Source organism: Bemisia tabaci, chromosome 3 (assembly GCF_918797505.1).
Source record: "Bemisia tabaci chromosome 3, PGI_BMITA_v3".
NCBI classification, from domain to species: domain Eukaryota; kingdom Metazoa; phylum Arthropoda; class Insecta; order Hemiptera; family Aleyrodidae; genus Bemisia; species Bemisia tabaci.
Genome location: NC_092795.1, coordinates 3,898,753 through 3,926,616, shown reverse-complemented (window position 1 = coordinate 3,926,616; position 27,864 = coordinate 3,898,753). Strand labels below are relative to the sequence as shown.

The following is a 27,864-nucleotide window of genomic DNA, read 5'->3' as shown; positions in this document are numbered from 1 at the left end:
AACCCCTGAAAACAAATTTTAACTAGTTAGTATGGTAATCAGATAATTAAGTATACAGTAACATTACAACAATAAAGAACAATTCAATCCAAAAAAATTCCTAATAATGGGGCAAAAATTGTAAGTCGATGATGCAATCGAGTTCTATGAGTCCCGTCGTCCCCCCTAACCCCCCCCCCCCCCCCCCCCCCGCCCTTCCTTAGACCAAAAGTCAACAATATTCAGCAACAGGACATAATATTCAATGTGTATTACCAACATCGCGGTAGGATCAACTTATGATTGGTGTGGGTCATTATCTCGGCAAAACGGCAACACGGTATTGAATCTGCTGGTTTCACGTGACGTCACGAAATATCATGACGTCAGAGCGGTCACAGCATTCCTGCCTCTACCCTCTCTCCTTTCCGCTCCTTATCACGGTTTGCTTGTAAAAAAAAAATTAAGTGAAGCCTAACTGCTGAAAATTATGATTTGCATATCGCATGGTCACACCATTTTACCTTATCCTAATGAAGTGAAGAAGTGTTTCTTCGCGTAATTTTCGGCGTAATTCAGAGTCGGATATTTGATCGATAGAATCTTTTCTCAAACGGTTTAACCAATTGTCGAACTCAGTTTAAATCCTGTACGTAAGTCCCACATTGTTATACTCATGCATGGTAACATGGTAACCAATTCACTATTTATTCTCATCACTAAGTATCAGTGAACTGATTTCCTTCCTTTTCAATCACGCATTCTAAAATTCTGAACAAGCCCTACCGACACTTTTCCTGTAGACTACCCCTAATCGATCAGTGATCAAGTGAAGTTATCAGCTAAGTTATTTATCAGATTGTATCCGCCCACCGTTCCAATTGTGAAGCAGTGAGTTGTTCAATACCATCATCTGACATAGATTTTTCATGATTTTTATCAATATTGAATACTTCTTAACTAACTTAGTCCCTGTCCTAGTTTCAATCCCATCGGTGTTCTTGTTGAAGCAGTAGCGAAGGATATCTCTCATGTATGAAGATACTGCATGTTGATTCTCAAGATCGTGACCAATGAATTTGATTCATCCCATATTTTCTACTTTAGCCTAGATAATAGACGGTCCATAATAAGTAGCCAAGCGGAGTATCTATTCTGGAGAATTGCATTTGTGTGGGTGTAGGTGACTGATTTGGAATGAGGTAACCTCAAACTGTTGAAACGGAGGTGTAGCACCTCAGCTCAGGTGCTAATCTTCAACTAGTCTCGTCTGAGTCTTCTTGCTCCCCTTAAAACTATCATTAAGTCCTATATCAAAATTTTAACACCCCCGAAAAAGTGACCCGAACTCGGCGCACACTGGGCTTGGAACTCGTCGAGCAGAACATGGTGCTAGCTCTCCCATTTACACTACGACTCTATGTACTCTATGACTAAATATATTAAGAGCACATGTCAAAAAAGGTTATGCACTTTTTTGAATGTGCTAGAACATCGTTTGTCTCCAGTCCTGCATTGAAAGTTAATACATAATAATTCAAAATGGTCGAATATTTGTCTTACTCAGAAAGCATAGAACTCTTTTTGGGGTGGACGCTGAAGATACTATTATCCTTGAAAATTTATTTGAGAAATGTACATTTACTTAAACTTCAACATAAGACAGTAAATCATCCCCCTGAACTGAAAATTTATGTACAAGCTTGAGCAGCATCGTTTCCAAGGTTTTCAGCCCCAAAAACTTTTATTTCCCCCATGTTACTGTGTACTCAAGTCTTTGAGCTATTCAAGTTCAAGTGTAGTTGTTGGATAGAGCTTGGGAATCAGACTTTATTTGGCGACTGTTACATGTTAAAATCCATGCCCAGCTGAAAGCATCTAAAAATGTTTGTAATTCCCAATAGCTTGAATTCCTATATAGTATTATTTCAAATTTTTCACATAATTTATATTTTCTCCAGATCTGACATCATGTCGAAACACAGCAGTTCTTCAAGCCGTAGCCGCAGTAGAAGCAAATCAAAGTCAGCATCGCGGAGCAGAAGCAAGTCCCGAAGCTACAGTCGAAGCAGATCTCGTAGCCGCAGCAGGAGTCGTGGTCGCAGCTACTCCCCTGAAGATGGAGTTCGTCTACACGTTGGAGACTTGAGTAAGACTTTTCACTTCCTCCTTTTCATTGTCCACGTCAGCCTGTTGCTGTGGAATAAGCTCAGTTTGTGGAGGAGTGCAGAAAGTTGTTAGCTCTCCCATTTTTCCATGGTTGCCACAGTCAGGGAGTAGCAGAAAAAGTCAGGGAAACTGATGAAAGTGTAGAGAAAAAATTTTTAAGTCACCTTTATTTGCTTTCTAAAATGGGTTTTACATTTCGAGCAACACATCATGCATGGAAACTATTTAAAATTATGTCTTTTTAACCATCTTGTATATCTTCAATTGTCAAGAAATTTTATTAAAATGTGTCAGAAAAATTCATTCTCTATACGCCAAGACAACCCTGCATGTAGTACATTTGTTAACGACGTCCGGTTAAGGCGTATCATCTAGGTTAAACTTTTCATCACATCATTCAAGTTAGGTGTCCAGAACCCTGTATCTCAAATCAGGATCACCAGTAATCACCAGGAAGGAACAACATATTGTAATAGTGTCACTCCTCAAATCAGAAATTACCAGCCTTATGCATTGTCCTGTTAATTCACTCATTTTCTCGCTTCCATTCCTTAACAGAACCTTCATTTTATTTGTTTTTTAGGCTCTCGAGCCAGCAAGCATGAGCTGGAAGACATTTTTGAAAAGTATGGTAAACTAGTAGAGGTTTGGATGTCCAAAGCCGTTCCATGTTTCGCTTTTGTAGTCTTCAAAAACAAAAGTGATGCTGATAAAGCAGTGGAAGAAGCCGATGGATAGTAAGCTCTTTTTTCTTTTTCTCTTGTTTTACCTACTGGCCCTTTATTAATCAAACTGACCAGACTCTAGCTGGATCCAGCCAAAAAGTATTATCCTCCATAAAAGCAGGGAATCCTGGCCCAACTGTAAAACTACAATTTTTCGTCAAGTTTTTTAGTTTTAAAAATTTTTAACCTTAAATCGAAGAGTATTACAAAGAAGAAATTTTCAAGCGCTACTTCATTTATTTTAAAATGTAGGACTACTAAACAAGGTTCAAATTGAAGCATTCTGGTAAATGCTCTCTCTTTGAACTACTTGTACAATATAATTCGTGCAATGAAAATAACTGACATTGATTCCAAATCAAGATATTGACGTTTGTATTCAGCATTGGTCCTGTAAAATTTCAATTTCTTGCTCACAGGCAATCGATAGTTTACTTGAATTAAATCGCTCACTCCACAGGTTTTGGCAGGTTTCTCAATCGAACAGTGTTCCTTCCTCATAGTGTGTTAGTCAAAGTGTAAGTAAAGTAAAATAGCTGAGCCAAAGCGTCGAGACTAAGGTAGTTATATTTTCATACTGCTGAGACTATGATGATAAACATTTACAGTGCAATTTAACTCGAGTAGATTATTGTTTTTTCTATGAGAGGGAAGTTTGTACTCAGGCACTGAAAAACGTCGATATTTTGGTTAGGAGTTATTTTCAGAAATTTTCATTCTGCGAATTGTGTTCCATCTAAAAGTTTGATGAGAGGACCCATATCAAAATGCCTAAATTTACACCTTGTCCAATTATCCATCTTCACGGTTTCTTTACATTTTACCTGGTTTTAAAATGGGAAAGAAAACTTCATTTCGATCTAAGTATTTACTCTCAACTGATCTTGACTGGGAAAAAACTCAACCTCAATTTTGACAGTGGCAATGATTGGACTACATTTTGAAATTAGGAACTACTGTTTCCGATTCATTCTGAAAATGACGTATGCTCCCTTAGCCTCCTCATGCAGATATGTGCTTCCATGTATGAGCCAAAACTAGTAGTTCCTCATTGCTAAATATAGTCCAATCCTAAGCGTAAGAATGACCTTTTGCCAAGGAATTCTGTGTCTAATCATTAGTTGCGTTCATTATATAACTCAATATTCGTTCAATCCGTGGTCGAATGTTAGAAGGAGGGACTTCAGACATTATTTTGATGATGTTATGATGAGTATTCTGCATGGTTTGATAGAGAAGTATGCATAAGCAAATCATCAAAATCAATAATGCACCAATTTTATTCATTCAACTACAGTTGAATGTGTTTTTGTCCAACTCATGTGAATGTAGCTTTTACAAAGAACACTGTGAAGCTTAAAAATCATAGAAAGTTTATACTTTTCTCAGCAGTCACATTTCAATGGCCAGAGTGCGAAATCATGTATCTTACTCGCAGTGTCTTAAAATTTCCACTTTTATTTTATTCTTTTGAGGAGAAACTAGCCCATTTTATGTCTTGAAATGTATACAGAATAGTTTGCTAAGAGAGAAGGAAAATCAAGGAAGTTTTAAAGAAAATATGTTGATTAGTTTCCCAAAGAAAGAATAAAGCTTGACAGGCTGTCTGTTACGTCGCAAGCAGAGGTACATGGTCTTGCACTTTGGCCAAAGATTTATTGGTCTTTTTCTCTGAACACTCAAAATTCATAACCCACATGTTTTTGCCCCTTTTTTCTCTCCTTGGTTCTTTCCATTGTCAAGTTTGTTTAACATTTCAAATCATTTATCACCCATAGCAAACTTCATGGAAAGTACATCCGTGTAACGTATGCCAAGCCTCGTGTGAATTCATTTTACAAGCGAAATCGAACACCCAGAGACGATCAGCGTTGTTACCTTTGCAATAAGCCTGGTCACTTTTCCCGAGACTGTGGTAATTCTACTTACGGATACAAACGCCCCAATTCAAGGTTTGTACACAGTATATTCCATTCTTTATCAATAAATTTTGTCCTCTAATGGGACTAATATTCCAAAATGGATTAAAATAAGTGTGAAGGGTACAGATGAAACTAAGCACTGTTCATAATCTTTGAGGTTTGATTTGTTGGTCACTTCGATGATTAATTGATCAAATGTTTAAAATATGCAAAAATTCAGACCGTTCCGTCAATTATTTATAGCTTCCAATTACTCTATAAGCATACGAACAAGAGAAAACTAATTTTTGTGATGAATCAGGAACTACATCTTCTGTTGAGAGTCCACAAACCTACTCTCTCATTTATATCTTGTATTCATCTTTTGTTTTTTGTTACAATTCATTCACTCAACGCAAAACTATGAACCGAACACTCCTGAATGACTGCTTTAAATTTTAAATCAGGTCACAGGTCACATCCTGCAGTACCGTTGGTTCCATTGAAATGAATATTGCTTATTTTCACAAAGTGTCAGTGTTCCTCACTTTGTTCTGATATAACTTGAAATAGCAATTCCATTTTCTTGGCTTGAACATTCTCAAGTTTGGTTTTGTAGCTCAAAGCACTTCCTTGAAAAAAAATCCTCTTCAGAGAGTCCTTTTTATTTCAGACTATTTTTTGTGGAGTAAAGAGCTCATGATTCACCTACAATAATCAGTGTTTCTTTTGGTGATCTAGTATGTTCTAAGAAGGGGAAAGAAAACCAAAAAACTTTTTTTTTTTTTTTTTTTTTTCTGTAAATGAACTTAGGATTCAATTTCTGATGCTAAGTCAAAGAGTCAAGTTCGTCATTTAAGTGCCTTTATTGCTTATCATTTTTGTTATTTCTTTTCATTTTCAGCAGTGCTGAAGTACCTCTTTTTTATATATAAAAAAAAAAAAAAAAACACAGCAGGAATAGCTCTTCTTAAGCAATTTTAATATCTCAAAACCAGTCTCATGCTCTTCATGTCCTTTTTTTTAAAAATTAAATTAAAATTTGTATAGGCCATCCTAAACTCCTGAGAATAGCCCGTGAATTTCAAGAAGCTATGGGAACTGCTATTTGTTTGAATAATATCCTCATCTCATGTAAAACATGTGCATTCCTTAAATTCTCAGTTTGAATTAACAGTTAAGTGAAGTGCATAAATTCCTCAACCATGTCAAGTCCATTACAGTCTTTCCAGCCAAAATCAAACCTGCCTACATACTTCCTTTAAGATCTCTTTCAAAATTATCATTGAAAATTCTCTCAAATATATTCATACATTATGGAAGCAAAACATGAACTAGGTAGTGGAGAAGTTAAAATGCTGGCAGGACTTTCTCTCTTATCTGTTATTTTTTCTAAAATTGGCAATTTTTTGTCAACTCATGATAATTCTTCCAGGAACTTGCTCTATTGACATTTCTTTCCTATTGTTGATATCATGTGATAAATTATTTACTCCAGGATGAGTGTAATTGTTGATTCGTGGTAATTTTGGCTGGCGGGCATTGTTTGCGTTTGCCCTTTGATGACATTGATTGTCTGATGGACGATGGTATTTGATGATGTGGTAATGGTGTCAACGCTGGGACTCCGGTTTTTAAATTGATGATTGATGATGTTATTGATGCTTGGTTGGTTGATGATATCGCCTCGTTCACGATCGTTGGAGCAGATAAATTGTTTAGTGTTTTAATGACGCGTTTTTGTGGCACCCAATCTTAGTACGTATCCGTATTTTTGGATTTTTAATTTTACTACCTCTTCATAATGTACATCGTTATTTTCACTGACTGCTATTTTCATTCTGTTCATAATGGTTGATGCTGTACTATTTTGTCCCATGATTTATTCCTTATGTTCAATGTGCATGCAACTTTTGCAAATTTTATTTTTAGTGGTTTATAGTCTGTGTGGAACAGAACGCCAAAGAAAACCGCTAATACATAAATTGCCTCGAAACAATACTACGACCTCAGTTATGAGAGAACATAAAACAGGCCGTCTACTTGTCTGAAAAATTAGGAAAGTCCAGAAATAATAGAGATTTTTTGAGAGTTGTCCACATGCACTGAAAAAGCATGGAAATTCCTCTAATTTGGGAAGTTCCAAAATTGTTCATTTCATGCTACAAGTGTTTCTTACAACAGCCTGGATAATATGCAATCCCACCAGATGCAGTAAACTCAAATCTTAGGGGAAAATATAAGAGAAGAAGAAAAAATAGGTAGAAACATCACTTAAAAAATGTTGAGGACATAGGGGTTACGAACATGGGACTGAAAACTTCCTATATCCTGTTATAACCTCTTGTCATGGTTTTTTTTTTTTTTATTTTTTTCTTATTTTATTTTTTTGATGTCTCAAAACTGCGATCAGTGCATTACCTTTCAAATAGCTTGTGTAAGTTTGCAAATGTTTTTTGTTCGTTTTTTCTATGCAATCTTTGAAGCAGCGTTCTGGTCTAATATTTATGTAATCTTAAAAAGTATTGTGAAGAGCTAGGCTCTAATTTAGCATGCTTTGTTGATTTTTTTTTCGAGAAAGATGAAATCCTAGAAAGTGGATCATAACAAGCTTTTACACCCTAAGATTATCAACCCCTGGAATTATTAAAATTGGCCTTAGAACAACATTATATAGTATTTTTTTCAATCTTCATTCAAAAAGTTGCTTTTCTTGTTGCTGCTATTAATAAGCCTATCTTTAAAAACCTAGGGGAGCGAGAAAGTAATAACTCAGATGAAGGGAGAATGGAAACTTTATGTATTAGCCTTTTCAATACCATGTATGAATATATGTAGCGCTTGGGTACATCGAGAGATGTCTGTATACATTTTTTTTTGGGCTGCAGAACAGGTTCTTTGCTCCAAATTCCTTTATTTTGATGGAATCAGTCTTGTAATTCATGCTACCTATTCGTGTGGATAGGAACTTGAAAACTTAGCGTATTGACAACTGAGTGTGGGCATGTTCCTACATCAGAGAAGGACGCCAACCTCTTCCGACAATCTCCTTTCCACTAAAGAGCCACTTGGCTCTTTTCTCCTAACCTTGTACACCCTAATGAGCGAGACAAAGGTGAACCCAGTATTGAAGAGGTTAAGAGCTGAAGCTAAAGATTTTTTCTCACTTCTTCTGTCTGTGGTTAGGTTTCATTTACTCTATAACTTTTAGTCAATTTAAATTTGATCACACTAAAATAGGTCTCAAGAAAGGTTTTCCTATATAATGTCAAAGCAAAATTTGTATTCTATGAGTTTTCAACATTTAGCAGCTTTTTTCCTTCCCTTTTTAGAATTTCTTTGTTTATTTGTAGTTAAAATCAAACAATGAAGAAGAAACGAGAACTTTAACACTATGAGCTACATTTTCAATACAGACTAATTCTCTCCATAAAGCAACTTTTTTTTCTTTTTTTTTAAACCAGGCCCAATGGATCACAAGACGAGATGCCAAAAGGATTGATATAAATATGTCTCCTTATCAAAACTTCATGTATGATACAATTTGTGCAGCAAACATGGGCCTGTTGCAAACTTTTGCGAGAGCAAAAATTGGAGTTGTAACTCATAAAAAGTGTCTCAAAAATCACGATGAGTGCATTGGCAGAGTCTGAAATGCACCCTTATTTCTCAATTTGCGTAAGAAATTTGCGTTTTTTCGAACTTCCCGCTTCAAAAACGATACCATGGCACAGATGATCATTTTTACAGGAGTCATTCCATCCAACCCCTGCTCACAAGTATACTGCGCAATATTCAACATAGCCGATGCCAATCCGCCAAAACACATGTGACGGAACAATGATTCTAACCACCTGATAACAATCGATGTGTTTACATTCACATTTTTCTTGCCTTGATAGATATCCGCCTTGATTGACCTTGTGCTCTCCTCAACTTGCGCGCGGAAGTGTCGGCCTTGTTGAGCAGGGATTGAATGGAAAGACTCCTCTATAGAGAATGTTCACCTGTGCTGTAGTATCCTTTTTGAAGCGGGAAGCTTAGAAAAACGCAAATTTCTTACGCAAATTGTGAAGTTAGGAGTGCATTTCAGATTTTGCCAATGTGCCTGTCGTGATTTTTGGGACATTATTTTTAAGGAACAACTCTTATTTTTGCTGTAGCAAAAGTTTGCCACAGGCCCATTATTGAAATTAACTCCTCAGTACCATGAACTATCAGAGTTAAATCACTCACCAATCGTTACCGTATCATTCATTGCAGTATGAAAATATGGTAACCCCAATCATTTGTACTTCAGCTCAGTTGTTGCACGTTATTTACTCTTTGAACATCGCAAGGCAGAGGAGAAACTCTCCTCGATTAAAAAGCCTGCCAAAACTATCGTAGTTTGCGATTTGATTCCTGTAGATGAAGGTTTTTCTTGGGAGCAGGAAATTAAAATTTTTCAAAATGAGTGTTAAGTGAAATCATCAATTAGGTGAGGAGTTGATTTTATCAGTAATTTTTGTTGAGCTGATTGTATTCTAAATGTAATTTTGAAGAGGAAACATGTATCAGAATGCTTAAATTCGCACCTTGTCTGGTGATCTATTTTGTACTAATTTAATATTCATCAATGTATTTTAATTTTCTCCCTCTAGCAGTTTAATATTGAAGCAAGTGTCTTTTCTCCTTTCCCATTTTTCATAATATTTCTTTTCTTTATGTCTAGCATAGCCTTTTAATCATTTCAACTCTTGTCTATCATCCTGCAAAGAAAAAGGAAGGAGGACCTTTTTCTTGGCTAAATGTCTGAACAGTCAGCACTTGCTCTAATTTCTTCCGTTAAATTTACCATAAACTTTCCAGTAGATAATTTTACTATTTCGCCCCAGGCCTTCAGTTTCTTACACCACCATGTTACTGTCTCCTAAACTCATTTCTTTTGTGATTTTGTCTCTTGTATCATCAGAGGCATTTTTACGCCCGCCTTTTCCCTTTGTTTGTCCATCAGTCAATTTTTATTTCATTGCAATGGTCGTACCTCTTTATGCATGCTGTTACACTAGCAATTTGTTTTTTGCTTAATTTAAAAGCAGGTAGAAATGTTTCGGGTTTTTAGCTTTTCTTAAAGTTTCTAAGTTCTGCTTGTGTCCATATATCTTGCAGAACTTCCATTCATTGAAGCAAGACGACGCCTAAAGGGAGTAATACGTATTGCAGTAGAAACATCACAAAATCTCTATGCATTCTTATTTTTCAGATAGAAATCATGAAGCGTTGTGGCTCAACATTTGTTTGCAGGTTCCTTTCTCATTTCATACCCATCCTCTAAAAATTTTAATTAGAATTGAGCCGCAATTTTATTAGTGAGCGCATTGGCCCCCAAAAAATATAAAAAAAAAAAAAGTTAAAGATTTTCGCAGCATCATACTAAAAAATCAACATGTGTGACTTCTTGTACTTGTTTCACTCTCTCTAAAGCTTAAAAACGGCCAAGAACATTTTTACCCTCTATCAATTCTGCAGCTCCGTTCTCGCATTTAACTTCGTCGCTCTCCTTATTTTTTGTTTTAAAACAAAAGTGAAGTGTTTGTCACCAAGATGTGCATCAAGACCGAATTGATTTCTCTTATCAATTCCATAATGGTTGAATTCAATAAGCAGGCATCAGTCCCATTGAATTAGTTTTATGAGGAGGAGTTCAAATTTCTCCTCTTACTGATCTTGATGGAGAGGCCACTTAGAGAAAATCTGGAATTCCCCTGATTAAACATGACAATTTCCCTTTTAGAAAACGCTATGAAATAGCCCCTGTTACCCTCCTGTTTCCATTCAGCCCTCTAAGAAAGCTATCGATCCCTCAGGAAAGGAGCATACATTTCGGTGGAAACTTCAGATAAGATGCTTTTATGAGACTTTATCCACCCTCTGTCTCAAGATGTCCGTCCTGAAAAATGTTGGCTATCATTGGACCTTGCTTGAGGCTCATCAAATTTAAATGGCTGCTATACAGCTCATCCAACAATAACACACAGGGAAACCTGTGTTCTAATCTTTGGGCCAATTAAGTGGTTTTTTGTTCTTCAGGTTAATTTTTCCTACAAAGGTCAAGTCATCACTGAAAAGAAGACCAAAAATAGAATTGTGTAAAAATCAAACGTTCTGAATTTTCCCAGAGGGGTCTTTTTTATAACTTTCTGAAGGTTACTGTTCTCACGCCCACAAGGGTGTCAAAGTTGTGTCAGAACGTGAAGTCTTTGCTCAGTGGATGCTACATACACTTTAAATTTTGCAAGAAATGTTTCCGTTCTTCAAAATTGAGAAGGATTCGATGTGTTTAAGTAAATAAAGTGATCGCATAAGAAATTTTACAGCAGGGACGCACCTCTGTTGTGTAAATGCGTGAAATTGGATCTGTGTATTGTGTGTTCACCTTCATTTTAAGGCCCAGGTTCTGCAACCATTCAAATTCAGTATTCAATGTTTCCTAATCAATCATTGGTTTCCTCGGTCATTCAAGTAGAAATTCAGATTCATTCTTCCAGTCACATCTGCATCCAAAAGCTCGTCTAGAATACACCTGCCTTCCATTTCCAAAGAAATTTAATTTTCTCTGACCTTTGTATTCTCCTAGATTTTCTCAGCATCTTTTTTGTGTAACATATGTTTTTGTTCCTTTGTTCAGGTCACCTTCGCGAAGGAGCAACTGGGGGGGTTCCTCCTCCTCAAGAAGCTGGGGCGGAAGCAGCCGTTCGTACAACCGTTATTAGCCCCCACCATGCTCAGAACTGACGATTTGACTGCACCACCGTTAGTATTACATAAGCTCGTTCTCCGATGGCTTTTGATCCTTGAAACTTTAGTAGTAATGGGCTATCTTAAGCCTTATATTTTCAGTTTAATGTAAGAGAATTCCTCGTCAGCGGTTTTGATGCCAAAACTTTAAGTAAAAAACTGATTGATTTGAAATAGATTTTCTAAAAATTTACATTCCCATCATATTCTCAATGAGTCCTTGTTTTCTTTACTGACCATTGGTTCCATTCAAGGAATTCTTTGTATCTAAGTGAACTGACTGTTTCAAAATACCGAATTTATTTACTTGCATTATGAGTCAGCCTCGAAAGCTTTTTGTGGTAGAAACCTGAAAGTTCTAGTGTGAGCATTTCAATGGGTCAATGGGCCTGTTGCAAACTTTTGCTAGGGCAAAACTAAGAGACGTTCCTTAAAGATAATGCCTCAAAAATCACAATAAGCGCATCGGCAAAGTCTGAAATGCACGCATAACTTCAGAATCAGCGTAAGAAATTTGCGGTTTTTTAAGCTTCCTGCTTCAAAAACGATACTACGGCACAGGTGAACATTTTATTAGAGGAGTCTTTCCATTGTCGGCAATATTCATCATGGCCGACGCCAATTCGCCAAAATACGTGTGATAGGACGAGATAACATCTGAACAGGATTACACCAGATAACAATTGGCGTGTTTTTACGTTCATATTTTCCTCGCCAGCCTTGATTGACCTTGAACTCTCCTTGAATTACGCGCGGAACTGCGCAAGCGTCGGCCATGATGAATATTGCGGACGATGGAGCGACTCCTCTAACAAAATGTTCACCTGTGCTGTAGTATCGTTTTTGAAGCGGGAAGCTCAAAAAACCGCAAATTTCTTACGCAGATTGTGAAGTTATAAGTGCATTTCAGACTTTGCCAATGCACTCATCGTGATTTTTGAGGCATTATCTATAAGCGACAACTCTTATTTTTGCCCTAGCAAAAGTTTGCAACAGGCCCATTGTGCCAGAAATCAGAATCGTGTTTTGATGCTTGATCTTTGTAGATTAGCTGAAAATAATAAGATGAGTGTAAACACCAAATTTCTACATTCAGTACTAACCAAGATATGGCGCTTTGAAAAATTTAGTCTATGAAATCAGCCACCACGGCAGTGACACCTTTAATTTCTTCCACCTTGCTTTCATCAAAGTTTCAAGTTGAATACCACGGCAAATGTGTAGCTCACCGATTGGTGAAAGCAAGGTAGAAGTAACCAAGGGTATCACTAATGTTGCGGATGTCTACCACATCATAAACCAAATTTTTCAAAGAGCGATATCTCTGTTAATATTGAAGGTAGAAATTTGGTGTTTGGGCGGATCTTCTCATTTTCAGCTAACCTACAAGAACTAAGCATCAAAACACGACTCTGTGATCAGCGAAACTGATTCATTACCATACAAGGCTTATTGTGTTAAGTGTGATTACGGTGGAAAAATAATGCAGTAAGGAGATCTTGGTCATCATCGAATTTGGAGACCTTTTTTCATTTACATTTGTGGGGTCTAAAATTATTTTTTATCTTAGTCTATATCGTCAAACCATTATATTTGCGTGTAAATATAACAGTTTATTTCTTAGTTTTATAACCAATAAGATGTAATGCCAAGATACTGTTCCCTATATTTTTGTATGCAGGGTTCCAGTCTCTTTTAACTGATTTAAACTTGACCAACAATATCCAGCCTGCCTCTGGAACCTATACAAATTTAGATTTAAAAGTGCAAGATTGATGAAGCATCATTCAGAGAAGGGAAAATTTTTTGAGTTTAAGCATTAAAAAATTGTAATACAACGCTTTTTCCCCCTTCACTCCTTCCATTTTCTGTTTTCAAAGCTTAAAAGTTACAATTTGTATCAAAAGTTACTCCAAATTTTATCTAGATTAATCCCATGATGCAAGAAAATATTTACATATTATGACTCTGTTAAAATTAAGAAAATTAGAAAATAATGATTGCAAATTATTCAAATTGTAATATTATAAAATCTCTCAGTTTTAATGGTACTGACCAATATTTTGTAAGTCATGTTTACGCTTTGAAGTAGAATACCAGACTTTAAAGTCAAACGTGGACATCTCCCGAGTAGACAAGCACATCACTGATTCTGCATGTTTTGTACTTCATTTTGAGCGGAAAGGCAAACAATTAAGAATAAATTATTAAAAAAATAGCTGAGTTTTATCTGACAATATCATAATAGATAGACTAGGTGACAAGAATGGTTTAACTTATCAACTTCCTGTGAGAAACACCCCTCGTTTTTTTGCAAATTCGAATAAATGAAGGATATCCTTGAATGAAAAACATACTTCTTGTGAATTCTCTATAGCTTTTAAGCAATATAAATAGAAGTTAATACTCGAGAAGAATACTCACGGTCAGTCATCGGGTCAGTAGACAAGGTACGCATTTCAGCATTCTGATACATGTTTCATAACCTGAGTTTCATGTGGAATAATGGAGGACTAGTAGAAAAGTGTTAAGTCGTTTTCCACTGTTACATTCGCGCAGTAAAAATTACCAAAATCAACTTCTAAACGCAATAATGACGTTTTTATTTTACGTTAGTTCCAGGAATTTTGAATTCCCAGCTTACAAGAAAAACAACAGTCTACTTGAATCAATTTGCGCACAACAACAGTCTTTGCAAGTTTTTTAATCGATCAGTGCTCCTTCATTGTCTTATTTTGTTCAAAGTGTTAAAACTTGCAACAGCGAGCCAAAGCAATGAAATCGAGGTTGCTACATTTTCATACCACAGAGACTGTTGCGGTAACGTTTAGTGCACGATTTGACTAACGTAAACTTTTGTTTTTTGGTAGGATTGAAGTCAAACATCAAAATGCGTTAAACATCTTAGTTAGGAGAGAATTCAAGTAAATTTCGTTGTGCGAATTGTGTTCTATGTGAAATTTTGTTAAGGAAGCATGAATCAGATTGCATTTTGCATAAAGGAACCACTAGCATTGCAATGATGCTAAGATTGTGCAACTTCATCTTTTGCAATGAAATTGCGGAAATCGAGAAAAACTATGAAATTTAGATGGTAATTTATGTCTTAAATTTACAGTTTTTAGCGAGTAAAATAGGAACTATAATGGATAATCGGGTTTTTCCTCCAAGACAAAAGAAGTTGCACAATCTTATCAACATTGCAATGCTAGCGGTTCCTTTTTGCAAAATGCAATCCAATCAGTGTGCTGCAATTCGCACCTTGTTTAGTGGTCCATTTGTTTAAACCCTATGATGTGAAAATATTTGCTGTCTTTATTTTCTTGCTTCTCTTCTCAATTTGATCTTAATATTTTTCTTCTATGGAAAATAATTAATTAGTAAGGAAGGCTAAAAATTAATCTTGAACAGAATATGAAAAGTGAGGGTGTGTCAAGCTTTTCTTTTCCCTTGTACTCCCATTTATCGTTCTCGAGAACTTACCATATTAGTTTTAATAATAACTTTGTTTTTTTTTTACTTAAACTAAATACTAGCACCAACACCAGACCAGCATCCACTGTTTTCTCATATTTTTAAACGACTCAAGATGCATTAAATATTTTGTACCGACATAAGAGACATCTTTCCTTCAGTTGCTCCATACATGAACACGTTATTTTCCTGAGCTTGTGAGCGTAAAAATTATTGCTACAGTATAAAATTGTCATTTAATCTACAATTTCAGCATTTGTCAAGTTATCTTTTTCATAGCAAGAGAAGATTAACACAGAATTAAAGATCATAATGTAACATTTCTATTTTTCTCAATCTGTAGGAAGATCTCTTATTTTAAAATAAATGGTTCAACTATAATTGTTTTTGTCTTGCTCACATTCTCCTTTTCTACTTTTACTTTTTCTTTTTGAGGAAGTATCTGAACAATAAGGAAAATAAATTTTCAAAGAACTGTCTGCAAAAATTGACATCATCAAGCTACTGGAATCTATCTGTTAAATTTTTGAAGAGGTGCATCAAATCCTTGGGCTCATGAGGAAATTTAAGCCGTTTTCTAAAAACCAGTGCAGATAGATACAGTATGTGTAAAGATATCGAAATGAGTAAAATTTATTAGGCAAAAAATCAGTTGACGTTTTAAGGCAGCAAATTTTTGTTTTCACCCATTTAACTTGTTTAAGGAAGTATTTTTTTTTTCAAACTCTTCCCTTTTTCACTTTTTTCTCTCTCTAGATCAGCCTTTGAATCTCTATGATTTTCCTCACCGGTCAGACCATGTATGATTCCAAACAAAATTGTTCTGTACATTCATATGTTGACATATCCAATAGATATTGACGGTGTAAGTCGGCAATCACATAACTCGGTTTGCGACGTCGCAAACTTCCTGTCATACTTTGTTTTTTAAATGGAAAACTACTCAACGGCAATTCCTTAAATCTGTGTGAAGAAAATTCTGCAAAAACTTCAAGGAATGATGTCAATTTGTTCTCCTTTAAAAAAATGACATGGAGGCGGCGATTTTCAGACACTGCAGACGGGATATGTGATTGCAGACTTGCATTGTTGATATCTTGCAGCAAAGAAGTGTAACAATTAATTTTATGTTTAATTAACACAAAAATATCTTTCCTGTCCTCAATACTTAACGGACAGATTTAATCTGAATCAACTCCATGAATCTTATTCTCTCTATGATGAAGGGCTCTAAAATAGTCAACTAAATTGTTGGCACATCAAAGTTTTCCTTATAGATTCCATAAAATGAGGGAAAGGAAGAGGACGTTTTCATTTTCAAGGCTGCAAAATAGTATTTTGTTAGAGAATATCTTATTTAAGAGGAGGATTTTTCCTTGCTCAATTTTTTCTCCATTGTAGCTCCCATCATGATTGTCAAAAATATTTTGATGAAGTAAGAGCTCTGATCAAATTGAATTTAGTGTCACCTTCAATTGGTTTCTGTTTATGTAAATCGGCAGATAATCCGCAGAATTATTTGAGAAAATTTCGTCATCTGCATAAGAGGAATCGGAGTATTTTTTCCTTACTCAACTGGACGCTGCATGATATTTAAACCTACATTAGCTCATGTTCTTGGTTGTTCTGTAGGCACTTAATTTTAGGAAGGAAATTTCCGATAGGAATGAAAATGAAACAAGTATAAGTATGAAAGCAAGAGACTTTTCAGAATAAGCATTTTTGTTTATTCAAGTACCTGTACTGACTGATAAATTTACAAAATTATAAAGTTGAAATATTAACATTTTTTTTTAGATAGGTAGAATTTTTATGAAGATGGCAGGTACATGACTAAAATCTGCTGAAATTTAAAATATACTCCCTTTTCCAGTCAGACAGCATGCAATACCTGAAACAAACGAAGTTATGATGAAATTTTAGGACTGTTTGCCAAGAATTCGCAGTAGGTACCTAGTGCAACAAAAGTTGAAAGGAATTTTGATGGCCGAAGTGCAAAAGCACGTATCTTTGTTTGCGACTTTACAGACTTCCTGTCATACTTTTGGGAAACTAATGAACATACTTTCTTTAAAACTCTCCTGATTTTTCCTCTCTGACAGGTACCAGAATATTCTGGGTTAATCTCACGTTTTAAAATTGGCTTGTTCATTTCGAAAAAATAAAATCGGAGCGGAAATTTTGAAACACTACGATGGAGACATGGTTTTGAGACGCGGGCATGTGACCATGTGAGCTTTAGTTGTGGATTCTCTTCCTTGCTGCACCGGGACTTCGCCGTTTTGTCGCACCGAGCTTACCTATTCCGTTGCTGCCAAAAAATGAGAACCTAGTTGAAGCTTTAGGTACTTACTACTTTATGTAGTGATATTAAGGTATTCTTGGCTATGTTCCTCCTCCTTTCTTTTTTTACTTTTCCTCCCCTTTTCCCACATTTTTTGTCATTCCACCCTGAAAAAGACGTGGTCCTTCTAGTTTTTCCAAGCCATTTCCTCTTCTCCTTTCGGTCTCTCCGGTGTTTAGTCATGCTCTATCACACGAAAATGAAGGGAAATCTTCGCCTGTCTCAAATCATAAACGTTCATGATGTTCGTGTGAAAGATGCGTAATGGACCTCTAGACAAGGTACGAATTTAAGCATTCTGATAAACGTTTCTTAACAAGAATTTCACGTAGAACACGATTCGCGCAACGACAATGACTGAAACCGAGTCTTCACGGAGAGATTAACATTTTTATTTCACATTGGTTACGAGGAATTTGAACCGCCCGCTCACAAGTAACTCAAAGCTCTACGTGAGTCAAATCGCGCACTACAACGTCTCAGCAAGCTTTTCAATCGAGCAATGTTCATTTCACACCTAGTGTTTTTCAAACTATAAGTAATTTGCTATAGCTGAGCCAAAGCGTCAAGATTGCGGTTGCCAGATTTTTCATCGCAGAAATGTTCATGATAACGTTTAGCGCGCGATGTGAATCACGTAGGTAGAGCATTGAGTTTTCATGAGCGGGTGGTTTCAATTCACGCACCAAGAATCATTAAATATCTTTGGAAGGAGTTGATTCCGGTAATTTTCATCGTGTTGTACGTGAAATTTTTGTGAATAAACATGTATCAGAATGCTGAAATTCGTACCTTGTCTAGTGGTCCATTATGTAAGTAAGCATTTTTCCCTGGAAAATCTTATATAGGTACGCCGCAATAAGTATTGTAGTGAAATACACGTTTTATCAAAACCACTGAAATAATCGCGTACGACATTCAGATGAAAATTGGGTACCTGCGATTTTTTTTCTCTTTTTTTTTTTACGGAACTGCTGAATAAATTGTGTACCTACTTATCCTTTTTGAATGGTCACGGAATTTTGCATGAAAATGTTTTACTATGAATCAACACTGACCAAAGCGGATACCAAGTGCCCAACATTTCTTACAAATGGAGTCGGTAATGTTGTAGGTATCCCACGAAAATGAAAGAAAAACCTAGGTTTTCGCCTGTCTCAATTAATTTACCGACTTTTATGAATGTAGTTCTTATGCTCGCATCGTTAAGTATGCAGAAATCAAGCGTGCAACTATATTCGAACTCCGGTGTCTGAATGCGGTATTAAGTGAAAGTGAGGGCGAATCTTAGCTTTTCGACTGTCTTAAATTACTGATGTTCATGAATGCTGCGATATTCATTTGAAAAATTTTTTACTGATGTGCCTTACCGATTAAGTCACATTTTGAGGCTTTGGTTCAAATGGTACCATAGGCGGTTCTAGACCCTCATTCTTGGGGGTGCCAAGAGGTGGAAAATGTCGGAGACCGGCTCCAAAGGGGACGGTCGCTCAGGGGAGGCCTAAGTTTCGGCCCTCAAGTTTTATCTCTTCTCTACCCTCCATTCTCTTTTTCTCTCCTTCCTCTCCACTTAAATACCTGTTTATTCCATTTAGAAAATTTTTAGCAAAACTTTCCATCAAAACTACAATCTTACCATAAAAAAACAGTGGAATCTTTGTAAAAAACTGCTATCAATTTTAATTCTGTTTAAAACATTTTCAATTAATTGCTGGGATTTTGCTTCCGTAGTTTAAGGGCGCTAAAGCCAGGATTGTAATTCGCAAATGGATAATTTTTGCAGAATAATTATATTTAAGAAGCAGGAGAAATTTAACTAAATAATAAAAGGAACTCAAATCAACAATATTATGCACAACAATTTGGAAAATCTCGTCATGTAACACAGAATATTAGAAAACGCCTGTTTCAACCGTTAAGGCAGTAGTTTAAGGGCGCTAAAGCCAGGATTGTATTTCGCAAATTGATAATTTTTGCAGAATAATTAAAAATTAAGAAGCTGGAGTAATTTATCTAAATAATAAGAGGAACTCAAATCAACAATATAATGCAAACCAATTGGAAAATCTCGTTCATTAACACAGAAGATTCGGAAACACCTTCAATTGAGGCGTGATACCTCACGCGTTCCGGAGAGTTCAAATAGCCCCCCTGCGCCTTAGCAAGGCGAAGGAAGCTTTGTATCGAAGTAGCGTCCCCCCTTGGTTTTTCGGTTTTCCCGTGCCGCTACTGCAGTGCTATACGCTTGAGTGTACTTGAAACTTTTACATTGAAGATTGAGGGTTACCCGATCGAAGAGCATAGGCGTAGCTAGGTCATTTTGCTAGGGGGGCCTGGCCTCCCACCACCGGGGAGTCTGGAATACCCCCCAGCTCAGGGGGGGACTTCGGGGGGCTTCCCCCGGAAAATTTTTGAAATTTTAACTCTACTTGAGCGCATCTCGAGACACTTGTGGCGCTAATCTTCCTTCAATTTCTGCCTAAAAATCACCTTGTTTTTTACATTTTAAGGTTAAAATACTTTGAAATTGTTGCATTCAACAGGTTTTTCTATTTATAGACATCCTCTCACGGGCCACGGCGACAGAGACTTACCGTTGAAGAAGGTCTTTTTGCAACATCCAGAATTTATGGGGGGGGGGGCAGATGATACTATTTCCAATTCTAGGGGGGGGGGGGGGCGGCCAGGCCCCCCCTGGCCTCCTACGCCGAGTGAAGAGGAGTGGCTAGCTCCTGCGATCTCTTTTTTCATTAGACGCAACCGGTCGCACAAGATGCCCCCATCATTATGGCTGACCTGCAGGGGGAGCCACCGAACACTTCCGAGCTGATATATAGTTGCCTGGTGCTGGCGCGGGGGGTTCAGGACTTTTGGACCGTCCTGTGTGTTACAAATCGAAAGCTTACCGTTTCAAGGCGTTGGAGCGGCCATGGCTAATGCTTGAACTGCTGCAAAGACTGAGCCAGCTGCGACGTTTCCCACGTACGCCTGGGCCCCTGCCGCTAAGGACCCAGCAACGGGTCCAGCCGCTGAAAATCCTAGTAAACCCGCAATGGGTAAGCCCACTCCAGTCATGGCGACCGCACCGCCAACTACCGAAACAACCGCCCAAGTCAGGAAGCCCATTTTTGCTACAATCAACAGAAATATAAAAGAAGGTAAGTGCTTTTCATGGATGAACCAGAAATTGTATTTCCTAATTTCGAAATGCTGTCCAATTCAGCCCAACACGAGAAGAGGCTGGTGAGTGGGGGCAGGGCTGTAAATTGAAAAAAAGAAACATCATACGAAGCTCCTCGAGGTTGTGAAACAACACTTTAAAAAAGGAAATTTGTTTTAAGTCGCTGAGAATGCAATCCGTACTCATGCATCAGTTATTTATTAAACTATTCTGCGAAATTTTGACCTTTTTGTTGACATACAGGCGCTTTATCATACCCCTCCTTCAGTTTCAAAATACCATAGGAATTCTTATGGATGGCTAAAGAAGCCTACAAAAAAGGCTGGCTGTAGAATGCGGAGAAAATCATACGGCCGGGCTGTACGAAGCGATAAAAAATTAAGCAGCCGGGATATAGTTCCTATAGCCGGGCTTTACACTTTATCGCCTGGCTGTTGCTTTTTCGCCATCGATTATAAAAGGCTGTAAGAAATTGTGTAGAAATTCGTGTGCTTTGGAAATCATTAAGTTTGATACGGAACCACCTTAATATTTACAAAACACACGTTATATCTTCCTTCAATACGTATTTTTTTCATCAATGGAAACGAGAATAATCCATACAGGATGTGCAAACATTTCAAAATCATGAATTGAATAACGCTGACTCCGCCAGATTAAATATTAGAGCCTAAGACAAAGCGGAGCGGCGACGCACTGGCGCCTACAAACCTAACAGGGATACTTCACGCATTGCGCAACGCGTGAAGTATCCCTGTTAGGTTTGTAGGCGCCAATGCACGTTTCGCGCTGGCTGCTCGCCTGCCGCACCGTAGCGTGCCACGGCGCTTGAAGCAACTATTTCACACTAGAGGTATTGCACAGTATCATAGGAAACTGAAGGCGCTCTAATGCAGTAGGAATGGCAGGCATCCATCAAAAGTATGGAGCTTTCCTCCCAAAATAAATCAAGATACTACGGCCCAAAAAGAGAGCAGTGGTCCAAAAACTCACCAAGTCCTAGCATCCGTAATTAGTAACGTTTAGCATACACTTTATCCTCTGGCTGTTGCTTAATCGCCATCGGCTATAAAAGGCTATAAGAAATTGTGTAGGCTATAGAAGCTATTGGAAATCTTACAGCCGGGTACGTCTATGGTATTTTGGAACACTGATTCTACTGCCAGTTTTTACCAGGGTTGAAGCGATGATCGGTTCGATTTTTAGACATACACACCCCTTATAGACATCTTGAGAGACCTTTAAACATATTTCTTCCTTTTCAAAATGACTATTGATTTGCACATACCATAGCATATCTCGGGCAAACTTAACCTTAATTTCTCTCGAAATTCAAAATAAGAGTTATCTAAAGTGTAAACGCGATATAACTATACTCGCGCAAGATGGATGTCCACATTGCATATAAAAAATGTAAGACGCGATGGCGTGAGTAGTGAACTCGCAATGCTCTGTCCTGTGCTAGTAGTTTGAAGCACCATTACGAATAATAAGACAAACAAGAACAAACTCAATATGGAATTAAAGCGAGGAAAAGGATGAGCATTAACGACGGCGCAGGGATACAACTATTCGTACTTGATGGACGTCCGTGCTGCATCCGAAAAAATGAAGGCGCGATGACGCGAAGCGCGAGCTCTCAATGCTCTGCTATACGCTGGCAATGCATAGAGAAAAAAAAGGAGGTGTTTGAATCTTGAGGATTTGTACCCACCTACGTCATCAATGTAAACAAGACGCTCGTTGAGGGTTATGTTGACGCTGTAAAAACGGACCATAATGTCCGATTTTTTTTACTTAAATCAACTCTTTATATAATTTCAAGCACTTTTTATAGAATGACTTTTTCCCTTAAATTACACCATTTCCAAGAAAATGGACAGGATAAAAACGTCACTGTACCCAATGACGTCATCAAAGCTATAGATACTCTATGAAAAATTCCAAGATGCCCGAAATGCAAACACCTCCTTTTTTTTCTCTATGCTGGCAATGAGGTGTTGCTCGGATTCGGGAGAAAAGTTAAAGAGGAGGCCCGAATACGTCTTTCCTGTCTTCGGCTGTGTTGATACTCGTTCTTTCTTATTTTTTCAACAGGTTCTTGTCTGATTCTTTTTTAGGATGGATTTGTAGACCCACTTTTTAAGCTCGTGTAAACCGCAGCACTGGTTCGATTCTTTTGGAAACAGGTAATCGACAGTGAAACTACCAGACCACGTATCTCGTTTGCGGTGTTTCAAAATCTCCGCTCCCATTTTATTTTTTTGACAGAGAACAAATCAATTTTATTCCTCGAGGTTTTCACAGACTTTTTTTGCACTGAGAAAAAAAATCATGGAAATTTTCAAAAACTGACGTTGAGTGATTTTCCACGTATAAAATAAAGTATGACAGGAAGTCTAAAACGTCGCAAACTGAGATACGTGTTGTGGTAGTTTCACCGTCGTAATGATGCTGGGATGCATCTGGGGGCTTTAATCTTTTGTTTTCCTTTATTATCAGAAGTCTGTCGGTTACTTCAATACGTTCAATTTTGAAATTTTTACTCTGTACGATTAATATACTTTGAACCCAAAAATAGCGTAAACTTGTGCTGCTTTGCCAAAATGTTCTGAATCCCTCTCCACGTAGGGGATGCCCTACCAGGAAATATCACGCCGCGCTGCTTCAACGAGCCATGGGTCTACGCCCTCAGATGCGGGCCAGTCCCACTCTATTACGCAAGTCTCTGATTTTATTAAGTTGTACTCCTATTTATCAAGAAATTCCTGAATAATTAGAGTAGAAAATATAGCTCTTAATACTTATAGTCACTTACCAGTGCGGAAAATATTAAAGTAAAATTCAGCGGTTTGGAGGATTATGATCCGATGCAATAGGAACGACCGACTCACCGTAATAAATATGTATGATGTATAATTCTGAGAGGAGTCTAATAATACCCACTCTCATATCTCATTCGGCGTTGATTACGGATGCTGCCGTGATAAGGGAAAACACTGCATGTGCATCCGAATTGCCAAATTTCCTCTCAGAAAATATTTATTTTCGAAGAAAGTTATTGAAAATACTCCAACGCTCAGGGAGAATAATATAGGGAGAATAGTGGACTGTAGCTTTTCCTCCCAGCCGCCCGACACCAGTATGATAAGGGAAAAGAGAGATAGCGGATAAGCTGGCCTACCTTTGAGGCCTACCCATGGGAGGACCGCAGATCACATGCTGAGAAAGAACCTCACTCCGGGCTCAAATACTAAAACTTACTCCATGGCTAGAAGCTCCGGCGGTCGGCGGAGTAACTACTCATCGGCGTGAAATAAGAGCTAGCGAGAATAAAAATAGGAAACTAATCCAAAGATGGCCAACTTGATAAGGATGATAACACCAAGCAAACTATCATGGCACTGGCAACTAAATGAAAAATGAAAATCTCACCAAAGCAAAACGGCTCTACGGCGGACGGCTGATGCGACTTACCAGAATTGCGGAAGCAAACCAGAAGAAAATAATTAAAAGAAAACTTGAAAATAAAGATGACAAGCGACAAGGATGAGTCGAGTGTTCAGGATTGAGCGTTTTTGCAGGCAAAGACCCCCTACGATGTGCAGGCGATCACAGAGCGGGAGTAGCTGGTGGAGCGTGCATGAAGCTCGCTCGGACTCCATGATTATACTCTGTTGCTCTCTCCTCTCCTCTACTCTTTGCACATCACACACAGATTGGCGCCAAGCACAAATTTCACTCTCGGAGAAAAATTAAACTGCTCAGCTCAGGGAATTGACCTTTTTGATCGGGATTAAATTTCTAAAAGAGTTCAAACCAAGTACTAACCAGGGCAATTCTCAAAATTCTTTGGCAAGACATTTTTCTGATATAATTTAAGGATTACCTAAGGAGGGAAAATCTTTAGCATATCTGGAGAAATCACAAGCTTATGTGTGGGGGCCCCGCAGCGTTCTGAGGCATTGAAATCAAATTCTAAACGTACCTACTTACATTTTGAATTTTGATGGAAAATAAGAGGGGGAGGGGCTTCATTTATATCTGAGCCATGGGGATGCCAGATGATGAGGGATGAGTTTGAGGATTTTTGCGCTCAGCAGAGATGTTTTCAGGAGCATTGGGGGAACTAGTTAGGAGGAGGGGGGAGAAATATTACCCTCTCCTGACTTCAAGAAATATGAGGGCTTTTGCTAAGTTAGCTGTGTTGCTAGACTTTCATTGTGGAATTTGTAATTCTACCAAAAATATTTCCATGTGAAGATGAACCATCAAGCTAAAAATTTAACTCAGCATTCGCACAAATTTATAAATTTTTTTTGTGGCACAATGGTACAACTTCTGGGAAACATCCTGTTAAAGGTAACGAGGCACTTAGCATATTTCTTGAAAAATTTGCTAAAAAAATATCTTTGCACATTTCTGCTTTTGATAACTTATACCTGCAAAAGTACATAACGATCCAAAAAGTGGTGAATTTTACGAGTCAGGCATCAAGGGGTGAAATATGGGAGCATAAATATAGCATTAGGTACCTAAGATGACATTTGAATCAGTGAGTTCGAAAATACACCAACTCGGAAAAAAAAAATTTTCAGGAAACACCTAAAACTTCGCAGCGGGCGAAGAAGTTAGTTTAAGAAAAACTTTTTTGGTGCCAAAGGACGCAAGAAGTACTCTAGAGACTTTAACGCACCAAGTTTCAGATACTGATTTTTCATAGTCTGCCCTGAAAAATTTATATTTTTTGACCTGAATAACGCTTGAATATTTATATAACTTGTTGGCACAAGGTATACTGAACCGAAAAAAGAAAACCGCATCGGATTAGTCGCCCGTTTCCCTTGATCGGCCAAAAATTGGTATTTCCAATGAAATTCTTCGATTCTTCCCTTTTCCCGTCGCCGTTTCGAGCACTTCCGAAAATGCAATTTCGAAATATCCTTTTGCGTGCAGATGCTTCTACTTATCCATAAGTGTTACTAAACCGTAAAAAAGTGAAAATCGAAAAAAACCCGTGTTGGAGTGTTTCCGAACTCACTGATTCATTGGAAACATGATTATTTGGATGGATAAGGTGGGGAGACGGCAGACGATAGGATGGGTTTAGTTAGTTAGAGTAGGTATTGGGCAGAGAGTGCTCGAACTGCCCTGAGTTCCCGTCGCGCGACGCAGCCATCTTGCCTGCACATCGTAGGGGGTCTTTGCCTGCAAAAAGTAAACATCGAGTGTTCAGCCAGCAGAGATTCACTCCTGTGACTCCTGAATTCCGAAGGCAGGACTTACAAAAAATCCTGCCGAATTTCCATCGCAAACTGTCTGGTGCGCAGTCGGGAGCATCGATGTTCCCTTTCTGCAGACTCTAGGCACTCCGCACCCGGAGAAGGATTTTCTGTCAGTCCTCGCCTCAGGCAGAGATTCAGCCCCTGAGCTCTGAAGGAAGGGCTGACAGAAACTCCTGCGGACCAAGACGGAATCTTTTAAAGTGAAACGTCCCTTTATGTAAAAGAAAAATCTGCACAATTGCTCTTCTTTTATTTATGGGGTACGGAATTCGAAGTTAAACGACCGTAGGCGTATAAGGAATACAAAAAATACTAATAGGAAATTTCAAAATTACTCTTTGGGGCCGTCCATAAATTACGAAAGGCAATTTTTCCGATTTTTATGACCCCCCCCCCCTCTTCTATCGTTTAAATGCATTATTTAATAAAAAAATGGTGTTGAAACAAATCGGTATTGTTTTAAACATTACTAATCGCTGGTAGGAGATCATGAAAAATAGCAGTTGTATTGAAAAAATAACATGCAGTTTTTTAATTCAAAAAGTTCAGTAAAATTACATTTTAACCGAAAAACATTAAACGTCTAAAAAACGAAATTTGGACTAGTAAGTCTTTAAATTAACGGAATTTGGAAGAAACAAAATTTTTGCGTTTGGCTTACGTATAGGCATAGGTAAGGCACCTCTGGACCCCCTCCCGGCTCCCTGTAAGTGCATTAGGTACGTAATTTCCGGACGGCCCCTTTGTAAAGGCATACTTACATTTATTTGTTTATACTGCCCACTAATGTTACATTTATTTCTGTCTTCGGAGTCTGCTTTTTCCTCTAAAAAAAATTATTGGACGGTCTACGTAAGATTAGGGCCTTACACCCTAGGTCCAGAGGTTTCTCTGCAAGAGGAGCCCTTTTCAATTACGTGCGCAAAAATGCACGCCTCACTCTTATTTTATGGAAAAAAGTATTTCTTTACGGCCACTCGCGGCATTTATAACATTATGTGTAATTTAATGACGTCAAAATATTACAAAGCTAAAGCGCGAACCGCGATCCTTACCGCCCGGAGGCAAACGCTGTGCCACGGAGCCATGGCGGTAGATGAGAGGGATGGCAAAAATTGCTAATACATAAGTGCAATTGAAGTTCTCTCTTTCTCCACCAGAGCTGAGAGCATACGCGCATCGGTGTCACGCTCCCGCTTACTGATGATCTGCGGCAGGATTTTCTGTAAGTCTAGCCTTCCGGGCCAAGAGTGAATCTCTGCTAAACTCAAACGCCGACAAGGATGACAGCGTAAGAGCCAAGACACAGATATATAGGCTCATAGGCTTCACCATATAGGTGAAGCCTATACCATTCTGTGGCCGTAAGAGCAAACACCACGAGTTTGACGAGTTACGGTAGCCAGCGCTAGGTCGGGCGGCGGTACGGCGGGGGAATTCGGAAGCGGACCTGCTCGGGTCCGGGCTGGAGCGTGCTACCATCTGTCGGCACGAGGTGGCATTAGGACAGATGGCGCGGCGGGAGATTCGACATCTCTGTTCAGTCAAGGATACGCAGTACCCAACAGTTATGAATATTTTTCCTCGACATTTTCAGACTATTTTTATCAAATTATGGAAAAAAATTCTATGAAAAATTGTTAGAAAGTTTTTTACGAATTTTCCCGAAAATATGTGATTTTGTGAAAGGTAATTTAGCAGCGTCTGAAGGCTCATGCGCCGTTCTTTCTCAGCATGGGCAGAATGGACGGTCCTCATTTCAATTGGACTACACTCTGCAATTCGGAACTATAATTTCTGGCTCATCTGCAAAAGCACTTATGTGTATAGGGAAACTAATTGTACATACGTTGTTTCTGAGGTGAGCCAGGAGTTATAGTTCCAAATTGCAAAATGTAGTCCAATACATCGACGCCGGTTTGTGAAAAGAAGGAAACTCATTCTCACTTCCATCGATGCCTGTGATAAAAATTATGAGTAGATTTTGAAGATTTGGCACCTGCTGCTGTAATTGATAAAAATCTTA

The 27,864-nt window shown here is 38.0% G+C and overlaps 2 protein-coding genes across 5 annotated transcripts; one reads left to right on the top strand and one right to left on the bottom strand.

Annotated features, from left to right (window-relative positions):
- The first annotated feature begins 418 nt into the window (after positions 1 to 418).
- Positions 419 to 15,409, top strand: LOC109043322 (uncharacterized). 4 transcript variants are annotated; one of them, XR_002010177.2, is made up of 6 exons: positions 419 to 628; positions 1,941 to 2,128; positions 2,732 to 2,885; positions 4,652 to 4,825; positions 6,273 to 6,532; positions 11,445 to 15,409. XR_002010177.2 is itself a non-coding variant. In XM_019060503.2 (5 exons), exons 2-5 carry the CDS (start codon positions 1,951 to 1,953, stop codon positions 11,527 to 11,529), a joined length of 591 nt encoding a protein of 196 aa, XP_018916048.1. In that variant the 5' UTR covers positions 419 to 632; positions 1,941 to 1,950; the 3' UTR covers positions 11,530 to 15,409. The 4 variants fall into 4 exon arrangements, 2 of the variants coding, with proteins under 2 accessions (XP_018916048.1, XP_018916047.1); XR_011899424.1 differs by lacking the exon at positions 6,273 to 6,532 and having other exon boundaries at positions 420 to 628; positions 11,445 to 11,933; positions 12,551 to 15,409; XM_019060503.2 differs by lacking the exon at positions 6,273 to 6,532 and having other exon boundaries at positions 419 to 632.
- Positions 15,410 to 16,729: 1,320 nt separating this feature from the next.
- Positions 16,730 to 27,148, bottom strand: LOC109043325 (uncharacterized). Its single transcript, XM_072297669.1, has 4 exons — positions 27,126 to 27,148; positions 24,031 to 24,106; positions 20,279 to 20,503; positions 16,730 to 16,919 (listed from the first exon to the last, which is right to left on the bottom strand). Exon 3 carries the CDS (start codon positions 20,496 to 20,498, stop codon positions 20,283 to 20,285), a length of 216 nt encoding a protein of 71 aa, XP_072153770.1. The 5' UTR covers positions 20,499 to 20,503; positions 24,031 to 24,106; positions 27,126 to 27,148; the 3' UTR covers positions 16,730 to 16,919; positions 20,279 to 20,282.
- Between the last annotated feature and the right edge of the window lie 716 nt (positions 27,149 to 27,864).

What these genes read in the sequence shown, in the direction of transcription:
- LOC109043322 (XM_019060503.2), top strand. Translation starts at nt 1,951, where the DNA reads ATGTCGAAACACAGCAGTTCTTCAAGCCGTAGCCGCAGTAGAAGCAAA. An exon ending in GTGGAAGAAGCCGATGGATA is followed by an intron (nt 2,886 to 4,651) that starts GTAAGCTCTTTT and finishes TATCACCCATAG; the next exon opens with CAAACTTCATGGAAAGTACA. An exon ending in TACAAACGCCCCAATTCAAG is followed by an intron (nt 4,826 to 11,444) that starts GTTTGTACACAG and finishes TCCTTTGTTCAG; the next exon opens with GTCACCTTCGCGAAGGAGCA.
- LOC109043325 (XM_072297669.1), bottom strand. Translation starts at nt 20,498, where the DNA reads ATGGGCTTCCTGACTTGGGCGGTTGTTTCGGTAGTTGGCGGTGCGGTC.